At 33.9% G+C, this 24,741-nt stretch overlaps 1 protein-coding gene across 2 annotated transcripts; it reads right to left on the bottom strand.

Annotated features, from left to right (window-relative positions):
- Positions 1 to 1,608: 1,608 nt before the first annotated feature.
- On the bottom strand, positions 1,609 to 24,448 carry LOC118265465 (uncharacterized). 2 transcript variants are annotated; one of them, XM_035578353.2, is made up of 4 exons: positions 24,317 to 24,448; positions 21,590 to 21,728; positions 16,867 to 16,994; positions 1,609 to 1,906 (listed from the first exon to the last, which is right to left on the bottom strand). In XM_035578353.2, the coding sequence occupies exons 1-4, from the start codon at positions 24,322 to 24,324 to the stop codon at positions 1,738 to 1,740; spliced, it is 444 nt and encodes a 147-aa protein (XP_035434246.2). In that variant the 5' UTR covers positions 24,325 to 24,448; the 3' UTR covers positions 1,609 to 1,737. The 2 variants fall into 2 exon arrangements, with proteins under 2 accessions (XP_035434246.2, XP_035434245.2); XM_035578352.2 differs by having other exon boundaries at positions 24,255 to 24,334.
- Between the last annotated feature and the right edge of the window lie 293 nt (positions 24,449 to 24,741).

Below are 24,741 nucleotides of genomic sequence, written 5' to 3'. Positions count from 1 at the left end.
ATCCGCATCAGCTCCGCATCGATTTTTGCGGATGCAGATGCGGATGCGGATGCCTAAATCGATGCGGATGTTTCGCATATGCGGATGCGGATGCAGATATTCGCAACATCCCTAATATCGATAACGTGGATTGTGTATCGAACAGAGAGTGAGGTTGGAACTTGAGTTGCTGCAAAGCACGAGTGATGTTGCTCTTACAGTGTATGGAGTATCATACTTGTCTTATGAGAGTACCGCTCAAAACAAGCTATAAACCTATAAGAAAATATTGTACTCCTTTTAAAAAGGGTACATGTGACTCCTCAGGTGTTGTACCTGGTGGTGGTGTTCATCACATGGGTGGCGCTATTCGTCAGTTTGTTTACCTTCTAATCCACAAAAATGTATGTTAAGTTCTTTTGAAAATTTTCAGACGTTTCATTATGACACGTGCCTTACAAAAAAATGGCGTGGTATAACGCTTGAGTTCCGTTTCATCATGTGAGTCCGTTATCGTAAGTCTCTCTCTTCCGAATAAAATATTAATTGGGTAGTTTCCTCAGTCAAAAACAAACTAATTCAACTATTCAATACAATAAAATATTCAAATAATCACACTTTCATTCGTAATTCGATAATATACTTAATTAACGAATTTTTTCAGCAAAATTTCTAAAAATAAGTCTGTTATTTGACGTAAAAATCTGATGACTTCACTCTTCTGGTATTGCAACTATCGATGACACAAATGAAAAAGTGCTTAACAAAGTAATATAGAGTCTACTACCACGTTTGTATGGATATAGACTTTGTCCGAACCATAATCAGTGTTCATCTTTAAGCATATTCTGTGAAGATCTCTAATGATGTCTGATGTTACGTCGTGTATTGCAGTTTACATGTACTATACTGGAGCATCTTGAAAGATTAGCATAATTACACCTTTTGTTAGAAGCTGATGTTGGTTACTTCACGGCTAATAAAATAAGAAAAAGTGAAACATTACCTATATATAATTTCTTACTATAGTGCGCACGGAACTACATACATAGTTGGCTAATCGCGTTAAACTTCTGAAAGTTTTGTCTGTAAGGTTCGTATAACTTATCTAATCCCTCGTCCTATATTGTATTCTTCTTAATACCAATACAAAACATAGTAATTAGACTGATATCGGAATTAAAATATAGTTTCTGCGCCGATTGTAAGATAAAGCTGCCAAAAAATATGGTTCATTTTCATTCAAAAATGAAACTAAATAGTCCTAGTTAGGGTCACCTTAATAAGGCAATGGTTATAGAAACTAAATCTGAAACGCTATTAAGAACGGTTGATAGTTGGTACTTAATGCTAATGTGACATTTTGGTCTACATTCAAGGGTCAAAATAACAACTGAAAGTTAATGTTTATTTCTAAAAAGGTTATTCACTCACTACATCATTGGCATCGCTAATCGTCCAATCAGAAGCCTTAATTTTGGTCTCAAAGCACATGAATAGAACTATTTTGCTTTAAGTCTAATAACTGTATTCAGCAATAAATCGCATTATTTGTGAGCATTGTATACGAAGCAATTAAGGTTTCTGATTTTAATCTTTCACGTTAAAGATATAGAGCTCAAAATCAAATTCAATGATTTAAAATTTATATTTCAAATAACGATAACATTTGCTAGTTCTTATACTTTATTCGCTCTTAAAGATAAAGGTGTGTTAGATGACTTCAATTTGTTAACACTATCAGTACTTATTCTAGACTTAGGTTTGTGGATGATGTACTAAGTATCTTATCAGTTGAAATAGGAGCGAGGACTCGAAAGGACACATTGGGTATTTCTCTCGACATCTGTCTGGGTACATCATTCCATGGTCATAGGCTTCTTTGAAGACTGAATGGGCATAACTGTCTTGTTCTGTAGGCTCCAACCTGTAACAAAATAGTAATAAATTTAGAGCAGGATACCATCTCAACTAAAGCCCCTAGAGGTTTTTAAGCCTTATTGAATTTGAAGATTTGCCATAATACACACTCGGCAGGGGGAGATGGAGATCACGGTTGTCTAGTCTTTTTAAAATCTATAGACTCTTAGATAAATATTACGATACTGAGGCAAGAGTATGGTGTAGTGACTACTCTTGTTCTATTGTATGTGCCGGTAAACCAGCAGACGGATCATCTAATGGTAAGGAATCGCTGCCGCCCATGGACACCAGAAACACCACAGACGTTACAAGCGCGTTGCCAGCCTTTTGGGGTTAGGAATAATTTAAGGGTTGTTGTGGAATCGGAGATTGGGAAGGGGTGTATTTTGGCCTCCAGTAACCTCAGTCACACAACTAAATACAACGTAAGCGTTGTTTCACGTCGGTTTTTTGTGAGACCATGGTATCAGTCCTGTGGAACCGGCCCATTAGTGCCGAAGTATTGCTCTCCCACACTTACTCGTCTTCTCTTACGTCACATATTTTGTGCTTTAAGTACCTAAGTAAGAAAGTAAGTAAACAGCAATAAAGATAAATATTTCCTTACCCAAAATTATAGCTGCTGGCACAATTGTGCAAATAAAACTCATTCCTAAAAGCAATTGATCACCCCAAGTTTACGTATAAGCTTAAGGATTATTATATTTTATTTTCCCAAGAAGTAATATAAAAACTGAATAACTACGTCTATATTCTTCAATTTCAGAGCTGTTTATTCAAAATATTGTTCCTAAACCAACACAATCTTTTTATAATAAAGTACTACACACACAGCGAACGAGTGAAAGTAATAATCTCATTTATTCCCCGTCATACATACATTTATGATGGCTTCAATATAAAATAATCTTTCATAAATGTACCAATAAATGTATAGTGGGTTGGAACAAGATATAAAATGGTTATAACTTGGGATAAACAGCAGAGCATGATTTTAAGTGGGGTGTTTTGGTTCTATGAAAGTAGTAAACTAGTTTTATGTGGAAAATGTTACACATAATATTATTTTAAAAGGGAATATTTTGGTGTTGTTCACATTTTTAAATGTCGGTACAAATTGTACAATTCTTGAAATATGAGTAGTGACTGTATAATTTGAGTAATTCTTTGGACCCATTCCGTTCGTTTATGTCCATTATTTCAATCTATGAGACATGGTCCCTTACTAGTTAGTTACACATCACACTAATATTATAAATGTGAAAGTTTGTTTGTTTGGATGCTTGTCCGTTAATTACAATGAAACTACAGAACGGATTTTGATGAATACCTTTGAGCTGACTTGGGTGAACTATTGGTTTTTATCCCACGGGAACGTCAGTAAAACTGCTGTCAGAAGCTAGTATTTAATACATTTTGCATTTGAAAAGATTTATCTCTATATATTAATTTAAGGACATTATTGCCAAAATCCCTATAGTAATTTTATTCATAATTATAATCAATAGATTAACATAATCACGGGTAAGTAACAAATAGCCCCACACACAAATAAATCTCGTTTAACTGCATATTTATACACCGATATTAGAATATATGATGCATATGAAGTTTAAGCTATAATAATACAAGTCCCTGAGAAACTTCTAGAACAAGTAACTTACTTGAACAAGTTACAAGTATGTAATGTGCATTGAGTAGTTAGTTAAGAGCTGGATAGTGGAATTCACCATAAACTTCTGAGATGTACTTTGAAGATTGTATTTCATTATTTAATAGGAACATATTGATACAATAATTGTGTGAGTTTTCAGTAGTCGGGTTGATTATATCTGTAGAATAGAATAAGTTATAGACTTCTTGGAGAATACGAAAGCAGTTTGCGATGTGTCTGTGAAAAATTTAAATTCTATTTGTGACGTCAGATTCCTACTTTCAATATCCAGGCAGTGAAAAGCGTAATGTGTTAATATTAAGTTAGCTTTGGTAACTCTACAGTTAGCATGGTGGCTGGACGACCGGTTGCCACGCAATATATAGCGGATCTGATAACCGCACGAAGCAATTCTTTATGTGATCCACAAAATGTTGTCAGTCAGTCTGGAGTATCAAGTATATGTGAACTGGTATGTGAACGTAAACGCACCCACGACACAGGAAAAGATCCTAGAATGAGGCAATGTTTAAAAAAAAATAGAAATACGCTTTATGTAAGTTCGTCGTACATGAAAATATTATATTCTGTTTCTGACTCTAACTATACCCTAATACATTTGCATGACGATAAAAATATAAACCAAGGTTGATCCCAGTTCTAAACAAGTTCACCTTCTCAATAAAAAATCTCATTATCCACCTAATATAAAATGCCATTTCTTATACCCAGTGGTATAATCAACTAAATAGAAAACGGCAGAAACCATTTATGAGAAACGAGGCTAAACAGCCACAAGGGATCGATCAAAATTAATCTGCGCCTGCCGTCTGGATAAGTGACTAATCTTTTCCCTTCTTGATCACGAGAGATGGCTACGTATGTAGGTCTGTAATATAACTTAGCGTAACTAAGACTTTGTGGTTATTTTTGCTAACAGTTAAAGTAATTTAAGTTTGGTATAAAATAGTAATATGCGATTGTAATGAGTTTTTACTGTGGATGATGTAAGTTTAATGAGTCCATAGATTTTGGAGAAAAACAGCCACCATGCTTATTCTTCTTCTGGATTTCGTAAAGTATTATTAATTTTTTTGTCTTTCGATAGGCGTACAAGAGGTAGACAGAGGAGCACATTACGGCTCGTAATGCCACTATACAACCACTCACTTTTCATCATTTGTGTTTTAAGTTCCAGGTAATGAGCCTATTGCCTTATACTGAGCACAATTCCAGACCCCGTTCAACAACTAACTCATTTTCGAAAAACCGAAAAAAACCAGTAATACTTTGCCCAACTCGTGAATCGAACCCGAGACCCCTTATCCGCCAATCGCAATTGCGACCAACGAGACAGTGTTGTAATAAAACATTATATAATAATAATTAATCTTTCAATATCCTAAATAAACAGCAGTATTCCAAGTTTAACAGGATTATGGGCTCGTCGTACTAAGTTGGTCCGATGCACGTACAACAAATATTTGCGTGCTTTGATTAAATTCCGATTCATAGGGTTCGAATTGATTCAGTCTGCACCAATACTGCATTGTTAGTGTTCCCACAAATATATTATTATACAGGCTTTCCGATATAAAACGAGAGATTGAAGAAAAATATGGACGGTTTACGTATGGCACTGAATATGCTTCGTAAATATTGGTATTTTGTTTGGTTTGTTCAATACTTATTTTGAAAGGATTTTTTTTTTTGATGTATGAATTGATTGTAGTCGTGAATATAATGAAGGTATTATTAATTTTATTGGTGAATTATGTAGAGAAAGAAGTAAAATTGTTATTGTACGAGGTTTTATAATTTGTAGGAGTGTTTTTCTTTTATAAAATAATAAATGTTTCTAAATATTATAGTAATATTTTGTGTATTGTATTCGCACTTCTTTGACGTGTCGATGGATAAAGCTATTATATTTTTTTAAGTCTGAATTACTCCCTGAATAAAACTGTTTTAAATATACCTGTAACAAGTTTATAATAAGATTTATAATAGATTAGTAAGATTGTCGATGAATTAGTTGCATGCTTGTTTAAAAAAACGATATAGTATACAACTGTTGATTGACTTCATAAAGAAAATAATATTCTACGTTTATTAAAAAGAGAACTTTTAATTTCCAGTATCGCAATATCAACAAGTTTACACTACATGCGCATTCAAACATGAACCTTACCACTTTAACAATAAACATTAAAATTTTTCACGCTACAACCCCAAAACCTCAAGAACCCAACATATTAATTCAGGAAATAAATTCACATTTTTATTCCCCAAATGCTTGTCAAACTCACATTCTTTGCTCTCATACTTTTTACTTACGTACAACATTCGCGTGTACAAGGAAATTGTTTTGAAACATGCGTTTCTTTTCACGGATGTGGCAGTTCCGCCATACTTATTTAATAAGCCACCCTTACGAGCCAACGAACCTTTTTATGCGAGTTGGTAAATGTGAGATATTAGACGCTCACGCCGCGCCGTATGCCTGGAGGAGTGGTCTGGCTTTTATTTTAAGTCAGGGCGTAATTTTTATGTTGTTTACGAGTTTTTTGTTTCTTGTGTGAGGTGCGTTTCGAAGCTGCGTGAGAGAATTGGTTGTAGTTGATTTGAGCATACGGGAGAAAACACGTATCATGTCTTTGCGATGGAAGTACGACGTGTTTCTTTAAGTTTCACGTATTAATAAATAAGTATGATTTGAAAAACCGAAATTGTGTATAGGATTTTATATAAAATAAGACAAATTAATTCCTTTTTTCTCTGTCTTAATCTCTATCTTTCATGCCAGACTTTATGCAATCCGATAATCATTTCTTTGGTCAAATTAACTATTACCAAAAGAAAAAAATATGGTTAAAAATGTTCGCAAAAAAGCCTATACAATGTGAACAATGTATGCATGTAACATTTATCTCCTATCCTATCTATCATGGTATAATGTAAGACATGAAAAGGACAATCTTTTCATGTCTTACATTATACCATATCGTTTTGAATAAACATTTGCATTTTATTTTAATTTGTAACGAAAAAACACAAAAGGACTGTCATCTTTAAACCCAGAATGTTATGAATTTGGAAGTGGCCTATCTCAAAATGAAATTGGTGAAAACCTTTTTTTGCAAAAGGATCGCCGTTTTAATATTGTACAATGAGTTTAATGTAACATAAAGCAAGGGCCCGTGTTTTTAATTACGTCCGAAACTTGGAAGCAGAGAGTCTTTGTTATATTTCAATGTTATGTCAATTATCTTGCATACTCATATTTGTTTATTTTTTTATTCAAATTTTAAAAATATGTATGTTTTGTTGGTTAAGCGACCAAGGTACGATTTATCAATAATATTGGTTTCTAGCTTAATATTTAATACAGGTTATTTGTCATGAAACATGAACAAAATAAAAATTCGATTAACATGCGTCGATTTTTCATTCGAATCCATACAAAATATACAATTCTTATAATCAATAGTTGAGTCGGAGTCTTCTTGCGGACAAATTGAACTGACGATAGGACAGACGGAAATTGAAGACTTATCAATACGAACGACAGTATTATTAAAAGTTACTATATTCACCTGTTTAGGTAGAGCTATAATTTAGTTTGAAATTCGGTCAATCGGTTTGAGAATAATTAGACATTAACAACTCGTGGCAGTCCATATCTGGACTAAGAGTGGTTTTGTACGAGAGATATGCACATAGCATATCTCTCGTAGAAAAGCTATGGTACGAAGATCTATTAGCTAAGCTGTGAAACTATGTGACCGTTTCCACCGATACTAAGCTTTGAAGCTGTGCAAGGAAGATGCGCAGCTCGAGTATGCGATGTATCAATATTAGGGAAGCCATTCATAGTACGCAAATTTTCATGTAAAAAATAGCTTAGTTGAGTACGTTTCCAAAACTGCCAAGCTATGTCTAACAATGAATATGATTGGTAAAAATTATCCACATTTACATAGCGTAGCACATCTCGAGTGAAAAAGTAATGTAAGCGTCTCCACTGGCCGAGAGCGTATGCCTTTACTTTACTCTTATGTCGTTTAGCTTGGACACTGTAGGTTTGTGATGATGCTAGTCTTCGTCAAAGTCACATTCAACTGTCGTTTAAACACTATTTGCCTCATAGCAAAGGTATTCCATTAAACTCACCATCAAATATTCCATTTATCTCACTATCTTTTAAAAACATACATAAAGAATGCATCCTATTATACTGTCACAGGAATATAAGCTTATTGAGCTATGAAAAACAAGGTTATATTTTCCGTTTTTCCTTTAGCTAACCCTATGATGAAATGTAAACACAACTGTGAAGTTATATTAAATCGGAGAAGACATCTTTGTTTATGACAAACGAGTGTGTTTTATATGGCGAGACGCTTCTGTGAGATATTAAGCTGTGAAAGAATTTCTAAGTGGCAGATATAAAGGTTTACACCTTGCATTGTAAATGTGTATTTTTCCACCAAAACTGTTGAGCTTGTCAGTGATTTGTTTGTTCAGCTTTTTGAAGCAGGTATGCACTTCACATTAAAAATGTAAGGTCTCTTTAGGGAACAGTGAGTAAAGTTCCCTAAGAAAAGCAGGATGCTCCGACCAGGCGAGGTGATCGGTGAGCGGGTTTTCTGCCTAACTGTTGTTCGTTGTTTATTCGCATAATGTAAACTTCATATGTGGGATGTAGGATTTATGAAGTCATCCGTTGATTCGTTCATCGATCGTGTATATGCGACAGCATGTCTATCATGTGTTGCCACATCTCCAAAAAGTGTTTTTAAGGTATTATTAGAGTTATGATTTACAAAATACCATTTTACGGCCTCTCAGAAAATTGACGTGTAACAATGCTTTGTGCTTTGTCGTGTAAGTGAAGTTACCGAAAGCCCAATCTCCCTAATCCCCAAATCCCTCAAATTCCTAAACCCCAAAAGGTCGGCAATGCATTTTTAACGCCTCTATTGTTTCGGTTGTCTGTGGGTGGCACGAAGGCTTACCATCAGGTGATCTGTCTGTTAGTTTACCGACTTATTACCATAAAAAAGTAATACTTTTAATATATGTCCAAGAAAAGTCTACACATACAATTATTTCATATGATCACACACACACAACGTCACGCCTTTTATCCCCGAAGGGGTAGAGAGGTGCACATTACGGCACGTAATGCCGCTATACAATGTACACCCACTTTTCACCATTTTGTGTTAAAGTCCCATGTAATAGGGGTGAGCCTATTGCCATATCCTGGACACAATTCCAGACTCCGTGCTACCACTGAGAAATTTTTCGAAAATCCGAAAAAAGCCCAGTAATACTTTGCCCGACCCGGGAATCGAACCCGAGACCCCTTGTGCGGCAGTCGCACTTGCGACCACTCGACCAACGAGGCAGTCTTTTGTCTTTTTTTGTGATTTCATATGATTGTTATTTTATAATGATTGTATTGTTAATTAACAAGCAAACATAATTCACAACCTACACAAACGAAACTAAATTCAATACAAAACATATGCAAACACATTCTATTATGCAATGCATCTATTATCTAGAACAATGGTACTGCAATAGACTTTTCCGAAAGATCCTTGACCCGTATTAAGTGACCCAATAAATCGTTCAAAGTGAGCCACTATTCCCAACTCTATTTGAACCATCTTCGTTTCCAGTTCACCAAGTTTTGTACTAAAGGTCGATGTGAGAAACCAAATGTTTGTGTCTAATACAAAACCACTAGTTCATATATCATAGTCTATTATCTCGCATACAAAGGTGTTTCGTCTATGTCTAGGAACAGGTTTAGTCTAAAAATAGGCACAGAATATTGTTTTTTTTTCAGGTAATGTCGCATTCAGGTACTGGATTTGGTTTCTTTAAATATAATACTTTTTAAACAAATATAGTACTTTTTAAACAACTTCAAAAAAATAAGGTTCTCAGTTTGACTTGTATATAAGTATGTTTGTGCGCAATTATCTTGCTATTGGCTGAAAAGCGAAAAAAAAAACTTTTCAGCATAGTATATTTCAGACTTAGGAGAAGGCTTTAGAGACTTGACTTAAAAAAAATTAAGCGGTGGAGAATATTTATCAAAAATAGTTTTTTATGACTGATTATTTTCAGAATTTTTCATAGATATTGTAGATTGTAGAAGTATAAAAATAAAAATAATGCACACTTAAAAATATTCATGAGATACTATAAAAGCTATCAGTAATAAAAAACCTACTTAAATACAATTTTCTAACACTCATGCAATTTAATATAAAACTGGCCTGCGTGTCTCTATACCATAACGACTTTAATAACATCGTAATTTAGAAGGTAAACTACTAAAACTTTAAATTACTAATAAAATATACTTATATTTATGACATAGTCATTGTAATTCACACGTATGTATAATGTGAAATTTCTCTGAAGCCATTAAAACACGATGTATGGCGTTCACATTATTTTTTCTGTGAATTAAGTAATTCCGTTACCACTTGGTTTTTGCAAGTTCATTTGAAATTTAATTTTAAAAATGTCTACGTTTTTTAATTATTTCCTATAATTTTCTTACCTACTACTTACGTACATATAAACTGCAAGCAAAACAAAGTCTTAATAAGAAAACTGTTAGGTTTATTTTTCAATAATGTAACACCTGGTTCTTAGTCTTCTCTGTACACAAAATATTGTTGTGCATGCAAATACGTTTACCAAGCAAGGAGTTTCATATCTTAATGAAAACTCCTTTGATCCCATCTCTATTTTACTCAGAAACTGTCAAAGACAAGAGAGAATTCTGTTTGGTGTACAGGACAGTCTGATGAAATTTCTCAGTAGGTGACGTGTATATATTATAGAATAGGTGCACTGGCAACTAATAACAAGGACCTATTCATATTTAAATTAAGAACATCGTTTTACTGGCAGCCACAAAAATTCAATTCTTTTTTTTCCGCAGACCCGGAAAAACAATTGATGGATGAAGAGTTGTTCCGTGCGGGAATCGAACCCGCGACACGTTGCGCGGCAGCTAGTCCACCATGCCAACCGTGCAGTCATCTTGATAATTTAATTTGTTTTTTTTTAATAATTTATTCAGCTGCATTAGTATGATATTGTTTTTTATACAAAGCTCCAAAACTAAACACAGTGGTATTATATCGAATATTGAAGATTTTTAACAAGATTTTCTGTTTAAAAATATTTCGTACCTCAGTCTGAACTCTGTAAAGTACAATGCACTTGGTCTAAAATAAACTTACACAAGAAGACTTTTTGTTAGTGAATTCCTAATTATATGACTAGGACTCTACCCACTGGGCCTATACATTTCCACCCCACGCCAAACTGTACAAATATAATATTTGTACAACACAATCTATTTCAAAGTAAAATCTGTTCAAATATCAACAAAAACGCCATTTACAAAAATAAAACTAAAAAGAGCAAATATCACATAGCCTATATTAAGCATCTATGTATAAAAATATCTATATCAAAAGACCTTAATTACAGGCCACGAAATACTGTCCGCTCATTAATCATAGTTCCATCATTATGCCAAAAAAGTTTTAAAAAAAGCCCCAGCTTCAATTACTAAACCTCACCTATTGATCGTAGGAAAGCGGAGGAGTGTGAAAGCGGTACTTCCAAATCCAGGCTATCCAGTCTAGGTTCCGGACAAAGATCTAAATTTTATGAGCTTCCTCGATAGCGGTCTCTATAGTATTTAAGTCCTTTCGACTGATTTAGTGGGTTTTAGGCAAGACGTTAATGTACGTTACTACTTTGAGTATTTCCGTAGCTGCATTGAGTAGACATTTTTGGCTAACCTACTCTTATACTCCGCCCTGGTTTTACTGATTTATTTTAACGCTGATGGAAAAATGTTTATCGTAACTAATAAAATGGTAAAACAATTAAAATGCACCTTATAAGCAGTACACTACATTTGTAATTTGTGCATCACGATAAATTAAAAGCAATAATAGATTGTCAGTTTTCTGCAAGTCCAATAGATGATTATAGTATTTCTAATACCTACGATATGTTGATGTTTTTTTCTTTAAGAAAACGTTTCTTTTATGGCAAAGGATTTATGTTTCCTTTGCCATAAAAAGCAAGGGTTTAAACAAGATTCAAGTAAATACCAATCATAGAATTCCTCTTCTTTTGAAGACGGGTACTGCGCAACATTTCTGGGAATTGTTCATATGAAGACTGGATACAAAAACTAACGGTAAACAGTTTTGTTGTTGTACCAATTTACTTATTTCTTTAAAGATTGTGATTTTTATACAATAATAATTTGTAATTGTGTGACTGAATAAATAAATAGAGGTAGTATCATTTATTGATTTTTCTTTTCATAATATTACATCACCAAAAGCAAAGGATAAATATATGAACTACATACTATCGACTCGTACTACAAAAATTGAGGAAAATGTGTATACGGATCTCTGTCAAATTAAGCATTATTGAGATTGATCACGTTAACATTCTTAGCAAAAACATAAAGACCAAAATCGTAAACATTGTATTCAGAAATAGGCACAACGTCTAAAGAACAACTACTAGATTAATAGTCAAGAATTGTAGATCAGCAAAGCCAAGTATTTACATTTCTACCTCCCCCTAAACAACAGCCGAGATGTTATGTTTTATGGCTACAACCAAAGCTTTTTAAGGAGTCGCTCGTTAACTTTGGCATTGTTTTGACACACCCCAAAGTTCTCCTTTTCAAGGAATAATAATGGAATACGTGATAAATCTTGGGGAATTTATTTCGCCGCCCATTACACCCGCAAATGTGAGGTGAATTCGCAGCATTAGATGGATTCACGAGCGGGACCGCTGGTTCTCAAGGTTTTGTATGTTGATAAAAGCTTTCGTGATCATTTTATTGATTTAAGCCAAACCTTTGGCGCATCCGTCTGAACTCCGAGATGGGTTTTTGGAAAAATAATATTAAATTCCGAGTTATGCTAACGGGGTTCCGATGTGTGTTTCAAGAAAAATTATCGTAGAACTGCTGATTAAAAGTTGTCGTGATTTTTTTCTTTGCTGTATAAATTGTTTTCCAATAAAAATGCTTTTAACGCTTGGAGTATTGTAATTTGATTTTATTCGACTTTTGTTTTGATGCTTTTGTGTGGCTGAGCTATAGCCTTGTTCTTTTATTTGTATTTGTGTTATAATAGTTATTGCTAGTATGAGTGACAAAAACAACATAGTCTTAGCAGACAGCTTGATTCAAATAGCAAGCAATCTTAAACGCATAGTGTGGTTTACGCTCTTTTGGACATAAAGTATAGGTACTAAGAAGAAGATCTATAAAATATAACGCTCTTCAAGACAGTTGCTGTTCTAGAAAAACTATAAAAGACATCTTTTCATCAGTGTAAATTATATACTGCTAGTAACAATTTCAAAGACACGTTACTTTATTTACAAATAAATAAATACGGACGCAATATGAAGCAGCTAGCGGGAATATTTATTTCACTTCAGTCCTGAGTATACATATGCGATATTGCTTTTGTCAGTGGCACATGGCCTTGATGTGGAAAGTGACGAGTAGACATGGAAACACAACATATATTTTTTTCTTTCGTATTGCATACTTTTTTTTCCTTTTTTTAAACATTGCCCCACACTAGGATTTCCTCCTATGTAGTGATTGCGTTTCGACACTCATACCCGAAACAACAATTTGTGGATCACACAAAGAGTTGCTCCGTGCGGAAATCGAACCCGCTACACGATGTACGGCAGCCTGTTGCCCGGCCACTGCGCCAACCGTGCAGCCGTGCAGCAAATTAATTTAGTTTAAGATCCCTAAAAAATAGCAACAGTAACAATGGATGTTAGTAGCTAAATGTGGACCTGTGTGTCCTGGTGTAGTCTGGAAGTTTTGTATTAATCTTCACCTGTTGGAATTGTGTAAAAACAATTCAACTGACGATAATGTTTGCAAATACAAGCTGACATGAAAAACAAAATATTTTCGACTATTCAATTACTTTGAAAATCCGAGTTTCTCAAAAATGTTAACGTTGATCGAGTGAGATTTAATTTACATTCGTCACAGTCACAACTTCATACAAAAAATAAAATAAAAATCAAACATCCAAATTGAGAACCTCCTCCTTTTTTGAAGTCGGTAAAAAACGAAGTATACCTATGATAACTGTTCACGATGAACATTACATATTTCTTTGATGTGACCTTTTTATAATTCTACAAGACAATTCGAGAAGCAATTGGGATCCTGTATCTTTTATATAACATTGGTTATTAAAATGACAAGCGAGACCTTTCAGTTTCTACGACAAACATCTAAAAGGCTGCTAGCGTTGGGAGAAAGTAATTTGGGTCGGAAAGTCTGTGTGGGTCAGCTTATACGAAGCCATTCGTGGAGAAGATCTTAGTCGAGTGTATAAATGGAAGCTAAAAAATAAAAATAGTTTTTTTTTTTAGATTACCTGTAATTTGTTTTTAGTGGTTTGAAACTATCGTTTTATTGGTCTTTTTGTTTGGTTTAGTTGAATGAAATGTTTAGTTCTTGTTGTATTCATGAAAATTTAATTTTAATACAGTAATTTTTAGTCAACCCTAGTTGAAATCTATAGTACTATAATTATGAAGTTAAAAGCATTGTAATTTAATCTAAACTAAATCAATTAAATAAAAATATAAAGCTGAAGAGCATGTTTGTTTATTTGTTTGAACGAGCTAATTTAATCTGCGGAACCACTAGTCCGATTATTTTTTGAGTTGGGTAGTCCTTATTATATCGAGAAAGGTATAAAACATCACGCTATGATAAATAGGAGCCGAACAGATAGGGTAAAAGCACGGAAGTAGCAAGTCTATTAAATAAAAATAACAGTAAAGTAAAAAAGGCATTGCAAAATTTGCAGTCATATGCCTTCGAAATTAAAAATTGCAGAGCTAAAGAATGTGGTATTAAAAATTCACCTACGAAACGTGAATAGTCAAATTTTAAGTTTTCTTTTTTAGGTACAATGTATCGTGAGTAGGTTTTTGTACTCCGTGATCGTCAGTGTAAAACGCCAAAATGGTGTCAGCTATTCTGCCAATATGTCATGCGCAAGGTTTCGCTAAGCTTGTACTCGTATCTACGCCATGATTGGAGAACGAACTGACATGTTGACAGTTGCAGTTTTTTTAGCTTTTTGTGTGCTGTACTGTAACTATGTAGGCACGTAGGTAGCTCCAACTGTAATGTTAGAGGCGAATCTAAGTAAAATGATTTTAATTTGTTGGTGAAAAAGAATCCATTTGAATATCCATAGCTATAATACTATCTAATACGTACATTGTCCACAAACAAAGTCACGAGGCCTAGTGCTCACGTAAATCGTACGTTATGCGCACGCTTTCATCAATTGACGATTGTAAGACGAATGCGCAAGCATTCGTCTTACAATCGTCAACAAGATGCAAATAACAAGATGCAAATCTTGCGTAGAAACAATTAGACATCCACGGTGCGGCAACGTTGCGTCAAGGTTCTCAAACACCTAGCTATAATATACAGAAAGACATGTTTCCGTGACGTAACTCATTTCTTAAACTATAGTAATTTATTTATAGGTTCCATGCATTTCTTTAATCACACGTCGAATATACTAGGCCTAGATACATAGCTTTTTTGTAATCTTTAGAATCTAGCCTTCCTATACTCTATCTTTTTCTAGTCTCAGAGTTTGGAGCACCACTTTAAAACAACACAGAAGATTTTATTTCTTTATAGATATTTACGATGCTAAAGTCGGCAAAGGTACAGTTAAAGGAAACGATAGTCATCAGTTGATGTAACTAACGACTTTAAACCCTGAAACTAAAGTTCCAAGGTTTCCTTTTAAGTGTTACTAACCCCAATTTATTTTGACTTGCTACCTAGCTCGATGTTCAAAATTTTAAATACCTACATTTTTTTAAAGGTGGAGTAAACCGTGCAATTGACTAGTATTGATCTTAATTTTTTTGAACTGTATAATTTTGTTTTCTTTTTAAATAGTGCTTTTAATTTATTTTATTTTATACGCTTGATTTCATTTTTATTAATTAAAACAAAATAGTATTCTAAAAATAAAATTTTTCGTTTACTTTAAAAGACGGGTCACTGTTTACTTAAATGAAAAATCTTAGGTAAACCAAAGAAAACTTTTATGAATTAATTAATTTTAAAACCAACCAAAGTACTTTCAAGTACACTTGGTTTTAGTTCATGATGAATTTGTTCAATTAATTTAATGAAAACGGTTTTATTAATTTTACTCATACTACACTTATGAGGGTTTAAATGATTGGCTTGTATAAAAAAAATAGACCCAACTTTTTTTGGGTTGGCTAACGTCGAACACTGAACGGTAATTTTTATGTCATCATTAAATTTTGTGAAATCTATCAAAAATAAATTCTAACCAACAATTTTTAACGTACAAATTTCAGGTTTTGGTAACGTATAAAAATATATATGCGACTGATTTTAATGCTTTTTAAATTTTTTCTACATACATGAATAAAATTAAAAATATCATTTTTTTCAGGTTTGGTGGGAGATATTTGAGCCGATTTGCGATTTTTATTTAATATTTCGTATTTCGGCATTAAATATAAGCCTTAAAGCTGATCTTCAAAAAAGTCTAAAACCTATTCAAGTTTTTATTTATGCAGCTTCAATAATCTAATGCTCTGTAATCTTTATTGTTTGATTTCTCGTAACTAACGAGCAAGATATGTATTTTGAATTGAGAAGCCGACTTTATCTGGCTTTAGAATTTTGAGATATAAAATTACTAATTTCTAGTCTATTTGTTTTATTATTCTTTTAATAAAAAATCTATAAGAGATTTCAGTGTGAGAGAGCCATGTTTTACCACAAACGGGCTGTCTTGACTGGAGTGGTATCACGACCTCACAGAAAACCAACGTGAAATAACGCTTGCGTTTTGTTTCAAGGCCCTCTTCAATAGTCATATTTCTAACCCCCAAAAGGCCGGCAACGCACTTGTAACGCCTCTAGTGTTTCGGATGTCCATAGGCGATGATGCAATAAAAAAGATTGGCCAACTTGAAAATAGACGCTCAAAAATGTTGTTTCCGTAAACTAGGTTGAAGATACAAACAGACAAAGTTCTTCTGGAAAAGCCAGTCATCAATTAAAAATTTTTTTTAATGAATAACTGCTCATCAACAAAGCAAAAATACACAAAACATCAAGAAAACATTGTAGGGCTTTTAAAAGATATATTTTAACTTACGTAAGCATATAGACGAAGCCTCGTAGCACCTCGTTGTTCACGGGCTGTGCCCCCAGTTCACAATAGAAGTACCTCGCGCATTGTATCGGGTCGCATAGCAATATTCTTTTCCATCTTACAGCAGGCTTCTGCGAATTGTTCAAAACTTATTGTTAGACATTTAAAGTGAAACGAACATTGCTTGGTTGTAATGGATACCTTTAGTTTAGTTCATTGCATGCTGCAAATGTTAGGGGAAGGTCTGAATTCTGGATTCGTAGAAAAATCTGTACCTACTTCTATGAATTGGAAACTGTTTGGCAACTAGTAAAACCGTCAAGCACAAAGTCGTGTCAGGGACTTAATACCCGTTTCTGGGAAACTTTTTTGGGAACGAAATTCTCCGTAGTGTCTATTGGTTTAGAGCTAAATCCAATTTTTGGATTTAGTGATGTGGAGGCTTTTCTTAGCCTGATATGGTAATCCATATTGATAACTAGTGACCCACCTAGCTTCGCATGGCTGCAACGGTGATTTATTATGCATGTATTATACATATAAACATTCCTCTAGAATAATTCTATCTAATAAAAAAACCGCATCAAAATCCGTTGCGTAGATTTAAAGATTTAAGCATACAAAGGGACATAGGGACAGACATAGCGACTTTGTTTTATACTATGTAGTGATAATGTCAATATTTCAACATCATTACAAACGGAACAATGTTGAATGTCTCTAGAAAGTTCGTTGCAATGTCCTCTGGTTAAGTATCTATAGTTGCGACCACATTCTGAACTAGCCTTAAGTGTAAAGCAACGTTCAGGGTAGTTAAACTTCGCTTTCCGTAGTGTTAATGCTGTGAGTGTTCTGTTCTTGATCTCTTGCGCGTAACGCGTTGTTGGTTTTCAACGAATTACTTTTTATTTTATATTGACATGAAGATACTTGTTACGAGTGTTACATTTTTTTTAACGTTGATAAGTCTGCGTTTGGCTCCAACCCGCTTACTGTCAGGACGGCGAAGCAAAGATGTGCCCGAGGATGGAGCACACAGACTTAGAAAGTACCTATTTACTCTGACCTCTACTAAAATTATAGCATGTAACAGAATTCGTGTATATTTTTCTATTATGTGTTTCTATGCCAATTAATATGGCAATCAGACCCAACCAACATTCGGACTATTATACCATAGAACTGTTTGCCTCAATACATTTCTATGTATTTATATTTTCCAGGTACATTCCCATTCCATATTGCAGCCAAAACAAAATGGTGGATTTTTTTTCATTTTAGAGCACCGGTCTTGTATTTCGATAGTAGGTAACTAGTGACACGCGGTTGACCGAACCAAACTAATAGTTCTTCAAAGAAAAATAAATAAAACTACTTCGACCGTGTGAATGGCGGTCAAGAGCCGACCAATATGTGGTTTTGGAATTGATTTTAAGTTTGGAAAAAATGAACTGGACTTTTGATTGTAAACGTTTTAGTAATTGGTTTGGTACTTAGGTCTAGAGTTGAATGATTCAGAGCTGCAAAGTACCTAGCGGTTTTATCTCAGGGTTTGGGCTCGAAAAGCAGGGGTAGGAACAGGGTTGTTTTTAGTCAGTAAGAGTCTGAAACTCTCGCCTAGCCCAAGACCGGAGAAGTCATTGGATGATTTTTCCCCTTAAAAAATATATAAGAATAGATTTGCCACAAATACTACAGAGACTAAAACGAGATTGGCAAAAATACTTTTACTAAATTAAACATCATATAATTAAACCTCGTATAACATACCCCATGAGAATAAAGGTCGATGTAAGTGAGGCCAACAATCTCACTTTATATAATATAAAAAAAAACTAAAAACGATTCGTTAAATTTTTAGTATATGAAACTTTAGAAAATATTTTAACAATAAATGGAAAAGTTAATTATACTATTAGCAGTCGCTTAGACACGCCTTAAGGCACGTTTATCTAAAAGCCAGATGGCAAGTTCTAGTTTTCAAATTACTCCGATAATTTGTTCGTAATAAACGTACCAAGTTCTGAGACGACTTAAACCGTAAGCCGATGTTAATAGCTTGTCAAAGATCGAACTGATTGTACTGATGATTTACACTTTAACCAATAACGTTTTAGAGGTAATAAAATAATAGGTGTGCTTTTCAACCCAGGTAATTAATTGGCATAATTAGTGAATTCTAAAGCGTTTTAAGACGTAGTCTGCTATCATTATTCTTTTTCTAACGACCTTTATGCCACGTTACTCTTTGATAATTAAATAAAATTTAAAATGTTTTTAGTGATTCCAATACTAGTACCTTAGATAAGCCAATTTAAATCTTAATTGTATATATTGAAAACACAATTTTATTCTAGACATTGATGTAACTGTCAAATCCATGATGAGTTCATCATACAAATCAATTTCAATCAACTTTGTGGACCACAAGTGACTGACTGCAGATAGATTGATTCGTGGGCTTTCAGTATGAAAGATAAATAAAAAAGACGTAACATGTGAGTGATATGAGAGGTCAATAACCTAGACCAAGGCCACGAGGATTTTAGTCGTCTACCTCCAGACCAAAATATTCGCAGAATTGACTTTCATGCCATTTACGAATAAAGCATTCGGGTCCATTCTTTAGCGGGACAACAAACATCTACCTACCAAATATCCGTGATAGAATAACTTTCTAAAGGCAGAATTATGAAAAGATCTATTCATAAATCTGCTATTATGTAAGAAAATTAAACGATTCGTAACAAACGAGCAAGAAATTCGAAATTTTCTGCTTTGGCTAAAGGTTGCCGTTGTGTACACAGACATCCTACGCCAGGACGAAGCCAAAACAAAGATGATGGAATTTCCGTTACATGAAAAATGTTTTACGTAGTATTTCAATTTCAGTTTACCTGAACTTGCAATCGCAGCATAACTCCAGCTGTGAGATTTGAAAATGTACGTGCGATTTTCGTAGCTATTTTCACTAACTTTTAACATTTTCTAAACGTTTTATGAATAGTGTAATTGTCCTACTTTTGCTAAAGGACGAGTTAACATTGATAATAAAGCTTCAAACTCGAAAAACATCGTAAAACCAGCAATAACATAAAACAGTGTAAAACTGAAAACTCCGTGGTAAATGGACATGAAATGCATACAAAATGATCGTTGTATAAGCCACCGCAAACATACCAATTTAATGGTATTGTTCCACCACCAGAACTGAGGTTTCAGCAATTACATCTACGGTCTAGTTAAATCCGCTTTTTCAAATAAATAGCCCGTGAAACTGTGTGAAAGTTCTCGAAAATGAGTTCATTTGTTAAAAATAATTTATTAAAAGCGAAGCTGTGTGTTATTCGGCTTATGATGGCCAAATGGTCGGCCTTTGTTTCAAAAAAACTCTGCGACTGACAAAAGGGAATAACGAAGGGGCTTCGGTCTCATACATTTACACAGCTTTGCAGACTCGGATTCACAGATATAATGAGTTCGCTGTCTTTAGTTCCATACGATTGTGGCTGGAATAATAATGTAGTTTTTGTGGCGATAGAGATGTACTAAGTATTGTGGGGACTTTGCGGTCCAATCAAAATCACTCGCCAGATATAAGATATTATAAAGATAGAAAGATATTTCGGGGTTTATTTGCAGTATTCAGTTTTCCGTGTATGATATTAGTTCCTTAATACAGTAAATGGATACTGTACTATATATTCAGTAATTTTGATTTTACGATATTATTCGATATTAATTTTAGTTAAATTATTATAAAATATGAGAAGTTATCTCTGCCAGAATATCTCTGCCTTCGTCCCCAAAAATAAATAGACTTTATTTTGTCATAGAATTCATTACATTCACGAACGCAAAATTCGGTTGGAATTTTCCAGATTAAATACGACATGGAATAAGCCAAATAAAATACAGCTAGGATCACTTCGATTGCGTAATATTTTGGGAAGGAACCCGAAAATCCTCAAATTCTCTAAATATTTATGTTCGTCCATTAGAAAAGGAGTTTGTTTAACGACATTAATACGAAAATGTAAACTATTCCTTTGATATTCCGAATCACTCAACCAATTGTAAGGTATTAAATTCCGGTTGATTTCTCTAAGGAATACACCAATTTGTACGTAGGAATATAGTTGAATTGTTATATTGCTATTGTTTCCGTGTTGGTTTGTAGTTATACGTCTGTAAATACATGATATGCATCAATAATGAACTAAGCTATGCGTATATAGATGTATGATGTTCTACTAGTTGCAAGAATAATCCGTTATTGTGCTTTTATTATTAGCAACTGAGAGTATAGTCAATTAATCCTCATTCAAAATTCGCATTTTCATTCTTAGAAGACAAAAAATATACAATGTATAGCGTTCACATCGCAACGTAGTGTTGTTATGCTACACCATAGTGTTGAGATATCTACATAGCAGATTTTTATAATTACTATCGTGAAAGATACTAAATTAACTAAAAACTCACGGTTTACTAACGACGACGTGGCTGCAATACACACGCTGCTAATGATGAAGAGACCCTCTGTGACTTGAAACTAGCAGAGCTATTCTGCATTAATGTACGCAACAAACCGTGATTTTTTTAGTTAATTTAGATAGCAGATTATAAAGGCTATATTTATACCCAATTAGGCTGTATATGGAAAAATACATGATTCTACTAGGATTTGAGTTAAACTAAAATAAAATTATCAAATCCAACTTACAGTATACATTTGCGAGCTAAGATCTCGTTTGAAGAGAAATCTGAGGAGTTTGGAAGCCGCTGTCAGGGCCTGGTAATCCTGGACGAGGAGGTGCAGACTGTATAGGACTCCTACCAGCAACGCCAATAAGATAATCAACCTGGAAAATATGACATAAGGTTTTAGAGCATACAATACATAATATTAAATTTGACTGCACGGTTGGCGCGGTGACAGGGCAACTGGCTGCCGTGCAACGTGTCGCAGGTTCGATTTCCGCACGGAACAACTCTTTGTGTGATCCACAGATTGTTGTTTCGGGTCTGGGTGTCATGTGCATGTGGAATTGTATGTATGTAAACGCACCCACGACACAGGAGAAAATCCTAATGTGGGGCAACGTTTTTTAAAAAAAAAATTTTTTTACTAGCCCTAGTTGAGTGGCTCAAACTGCGACTACCGAGCAAGGAGTCGACAGTCACGTTTTGTTTTGATTGTCTGGTCAGAATAAATATTTTTGTACATTTTTTTTTGTCGGTTTTTCGTAAAATTCTCAGTTATACATGAAGTCTAGAATACGCTCAGTGCGTGTCGTATTTATTGGATGGTTTCATAAGATTTTATTATATAAGAGATTTAATATTGAAAATGTTGATGTACCTAATATTATTTAAAACGGAAATGAAGTTAACTGGCTACAACTAGCTTATGTCAACCAATGCATTTAATAATAGAAATAATATTATTCTGTACTTTATTGTTTTAAAATTGATATACACTACAATTTTATTTGGCTTTCGTCGACGTTCGACGTCTTGGATCAATTTATTCATAATTATTTATTGGCTTTTGTTGGTAAGTAGTAATAGTAAAATGCACATCACAAATTCCCTCCTCAATAAATGAATGTAAATGGAGGGACTCTAGAGACTCCTTGAACGCTGTTAATTGCAATATACAATTGATTTTGTTCATGAAAAACCATTAAAAATATGTTAAAAGAATAAAATATTCGTTTCTCGACAACATTGCCAGAACAAAAGGATATCGAGATATACGTACTTTCAACGACTTTGCCGCAGAAAATTACATGAAAAATGAGCTTTTCTTCTTGGAAAAAAGATTGCTTTTTGTAAGACACAATCGTATCGGTTTAATAAATTGTGTTTTCATTTATATAGGTACCTACCTTTTAAACATTGGCTCTACAGATAATTTGAAGTTCGAGTTCACGAAAAATATTTCATTGATTTTGGTTATCAAGCATTTCTTTATATTGCCAATTGTATTGTTTTTAAAAAAAAAACGTTACTTCACTCTAGGATTTTTGCCTGTTTCTTGGGCAAACATATAAGTGGACATGTATATGACACCCACACCCGAAACCACAATTTGTGGGTGACACAAAGAGTTGCTCCATGTAGAAATCGAATTCGCTACAGCGTTGCACGACGGTCAGTTGCTCAGATACCTCAGGTACGCAGAGGTGCATTTATACAATAAGTGAGCCTATAAAGATATAAGTATAAACTAGAATTACTAAAGAATATACCTAATTAAGCAGCTTTTAAATACTTAAATTAGTATTTAAAAAGGTTTCATGCTAATTAAGCACTAAACTACATTTTTCAAATCCACGCTCAGAAAGTATAAACAAAATAAAAAACAAACCTTGAAACGAATAGAAAATGATAGCAAAATATACAACGTCGCATTTTCTAAATAAATATACAAGCAGCTTGGCTAATTTAATTAATTAAAGGCGGCCATAATTCAGCTGAAGATTCATTTCGGCAGAACATTTGAATTTCGGAAAGAAATGTCCATGTTTTGGTGTTTGTTACGATGGTCTGTTAACATGACCATTTCGGGAATTAATTGGATTCTAGTTTAAGTTATTATTTACTCTTTAATTGTGTTACTAGCCAAATTCTTCCTGTATTTCTTCCTAGCATATTGTAAGTAAGACATTAAGGACCCAGTAGGACTGACCGACCTATCAGGTTACCGGGGCGTCGGCTCAAAAAGCAGAAATTGGAATGAGGTGGTTTTTAGTCAGTAAGGAAGAGTCTGACACTCCCTCGCCTCGAGAAGAAACAGGATGGTTTTCCCACCTCAAAAATAAAAAATGCAGCGTCGGCTCAAAAAAGGCATTATAAGCCCTGTATTTCTTTTCAGCATAACGTTAGCCATATTTTATCTAAAAAAGTTTTAGAACTAAATCATCCAGATTCACTCAAAATTTGTTTCCTCCGTTTTACCACACCTGGTTTCAACGCTAATGGTGTAAGGCCAAAATTTTGTGAAACTTGTAAACTTCATGAATAGTATACCTGAACTGTCCTTTGTTTTTATCTTCTGCCCCAAAAGATTGATTGTTGCAAAAACTTGAGTAATGGAAGTTCGGAAAGCTCTCACACAAATGTATATTGGATTCAAACATTAGTTGAAAGTAGTGGTACGAAACAATTCCGATTATATTTAGAAGTTATGGCTACCTAAAATAAAGGACAACTAAATTGCTTTACAAATAAGTTTAAAATCACACAAAAGCTATTGCTATTGCCAAATGGTCTTTAAAACGAAATAATAAAGTTAAAAAGGCTTAAAATAGTATACAAACTAAATTTAAAAATAGTTATTTTCGAGGCACAAATAATTGAAATTAAAAATAAAATCATCTTACTTGATTCCCATTCTAGAACACACACACACGACTAATAACAAACACAGAATTCAATGCAATACCTGGGCATTCCTTCCCGCGCTGATTAAATTCGAATATGCCATTTCTCCGCATAGTCGCTGTACTTACTGAGTCTTTGCTATAACACTACCATGTTTGGTAGGTTACTATGTCGTACAGAGTGTAGTAACAGTTAGGCCCTCCTAAATTGGAGCGTGCTATGTGAGCAGTTTGCGGCTGGAGGAAAGTGGTCGCGGGCACTGCCTCAACGAGTTTGTTGTTTAATTTCCTCTAAAGATTATGGAAACGCAGACGGTTTTGTGTTGTTTAGAAAATAGGTATAATATTGTTGAGTTTTGTTTTTATTGTTCATGTTTTCTGGTAAAAATGTTGATGATTTTTTAGATAGGATAATGGGCTTTTCTTAATCCAAAATTATTTATAGCAGAAACTTAATAAGACAACACTTATTTTAAAGTTCTAAAGT

The sequence above is a fragment of the Spodoptera frugiperda genome, chromosome 28 (assembly GCF_023101765.2).
Source record: "Spodoptera frugiperda isolate SF20-4 chromosome 28, AGI-APGP_CSIRO_Sfru_2.0, whole genome shotgun sequence".
NCBI lineage: Eukaryota > Metazoa > Arthropoda > Insecta > Lepidoptera > Noctuidae > Spodoptera > Spodoptera frugiperda.
This window is presented reverse-complemented; position numbering and strand designations above follow the sequence as displayed.

Bases quoted from the DNA above. Each gene is read 5' to 3' on its own strand.
- LOC118265465 (XM_035578352.2), bottom strand. The intron at 16,995-21,589 runs GTAAGTTGGATT...AACAATTCGCAG, and splicing joins TTAGCTCGCAAATGTATACT to AAGCCTGCTGTAAGATGGAA. The intron at 1,907-16,866 runs GTAAGTTAAAAT...ATTTTGTTACAG, and splicing joins GGCTTCGTCTATATGCTTAC to GTTGGAGCCTACAGAACAAG.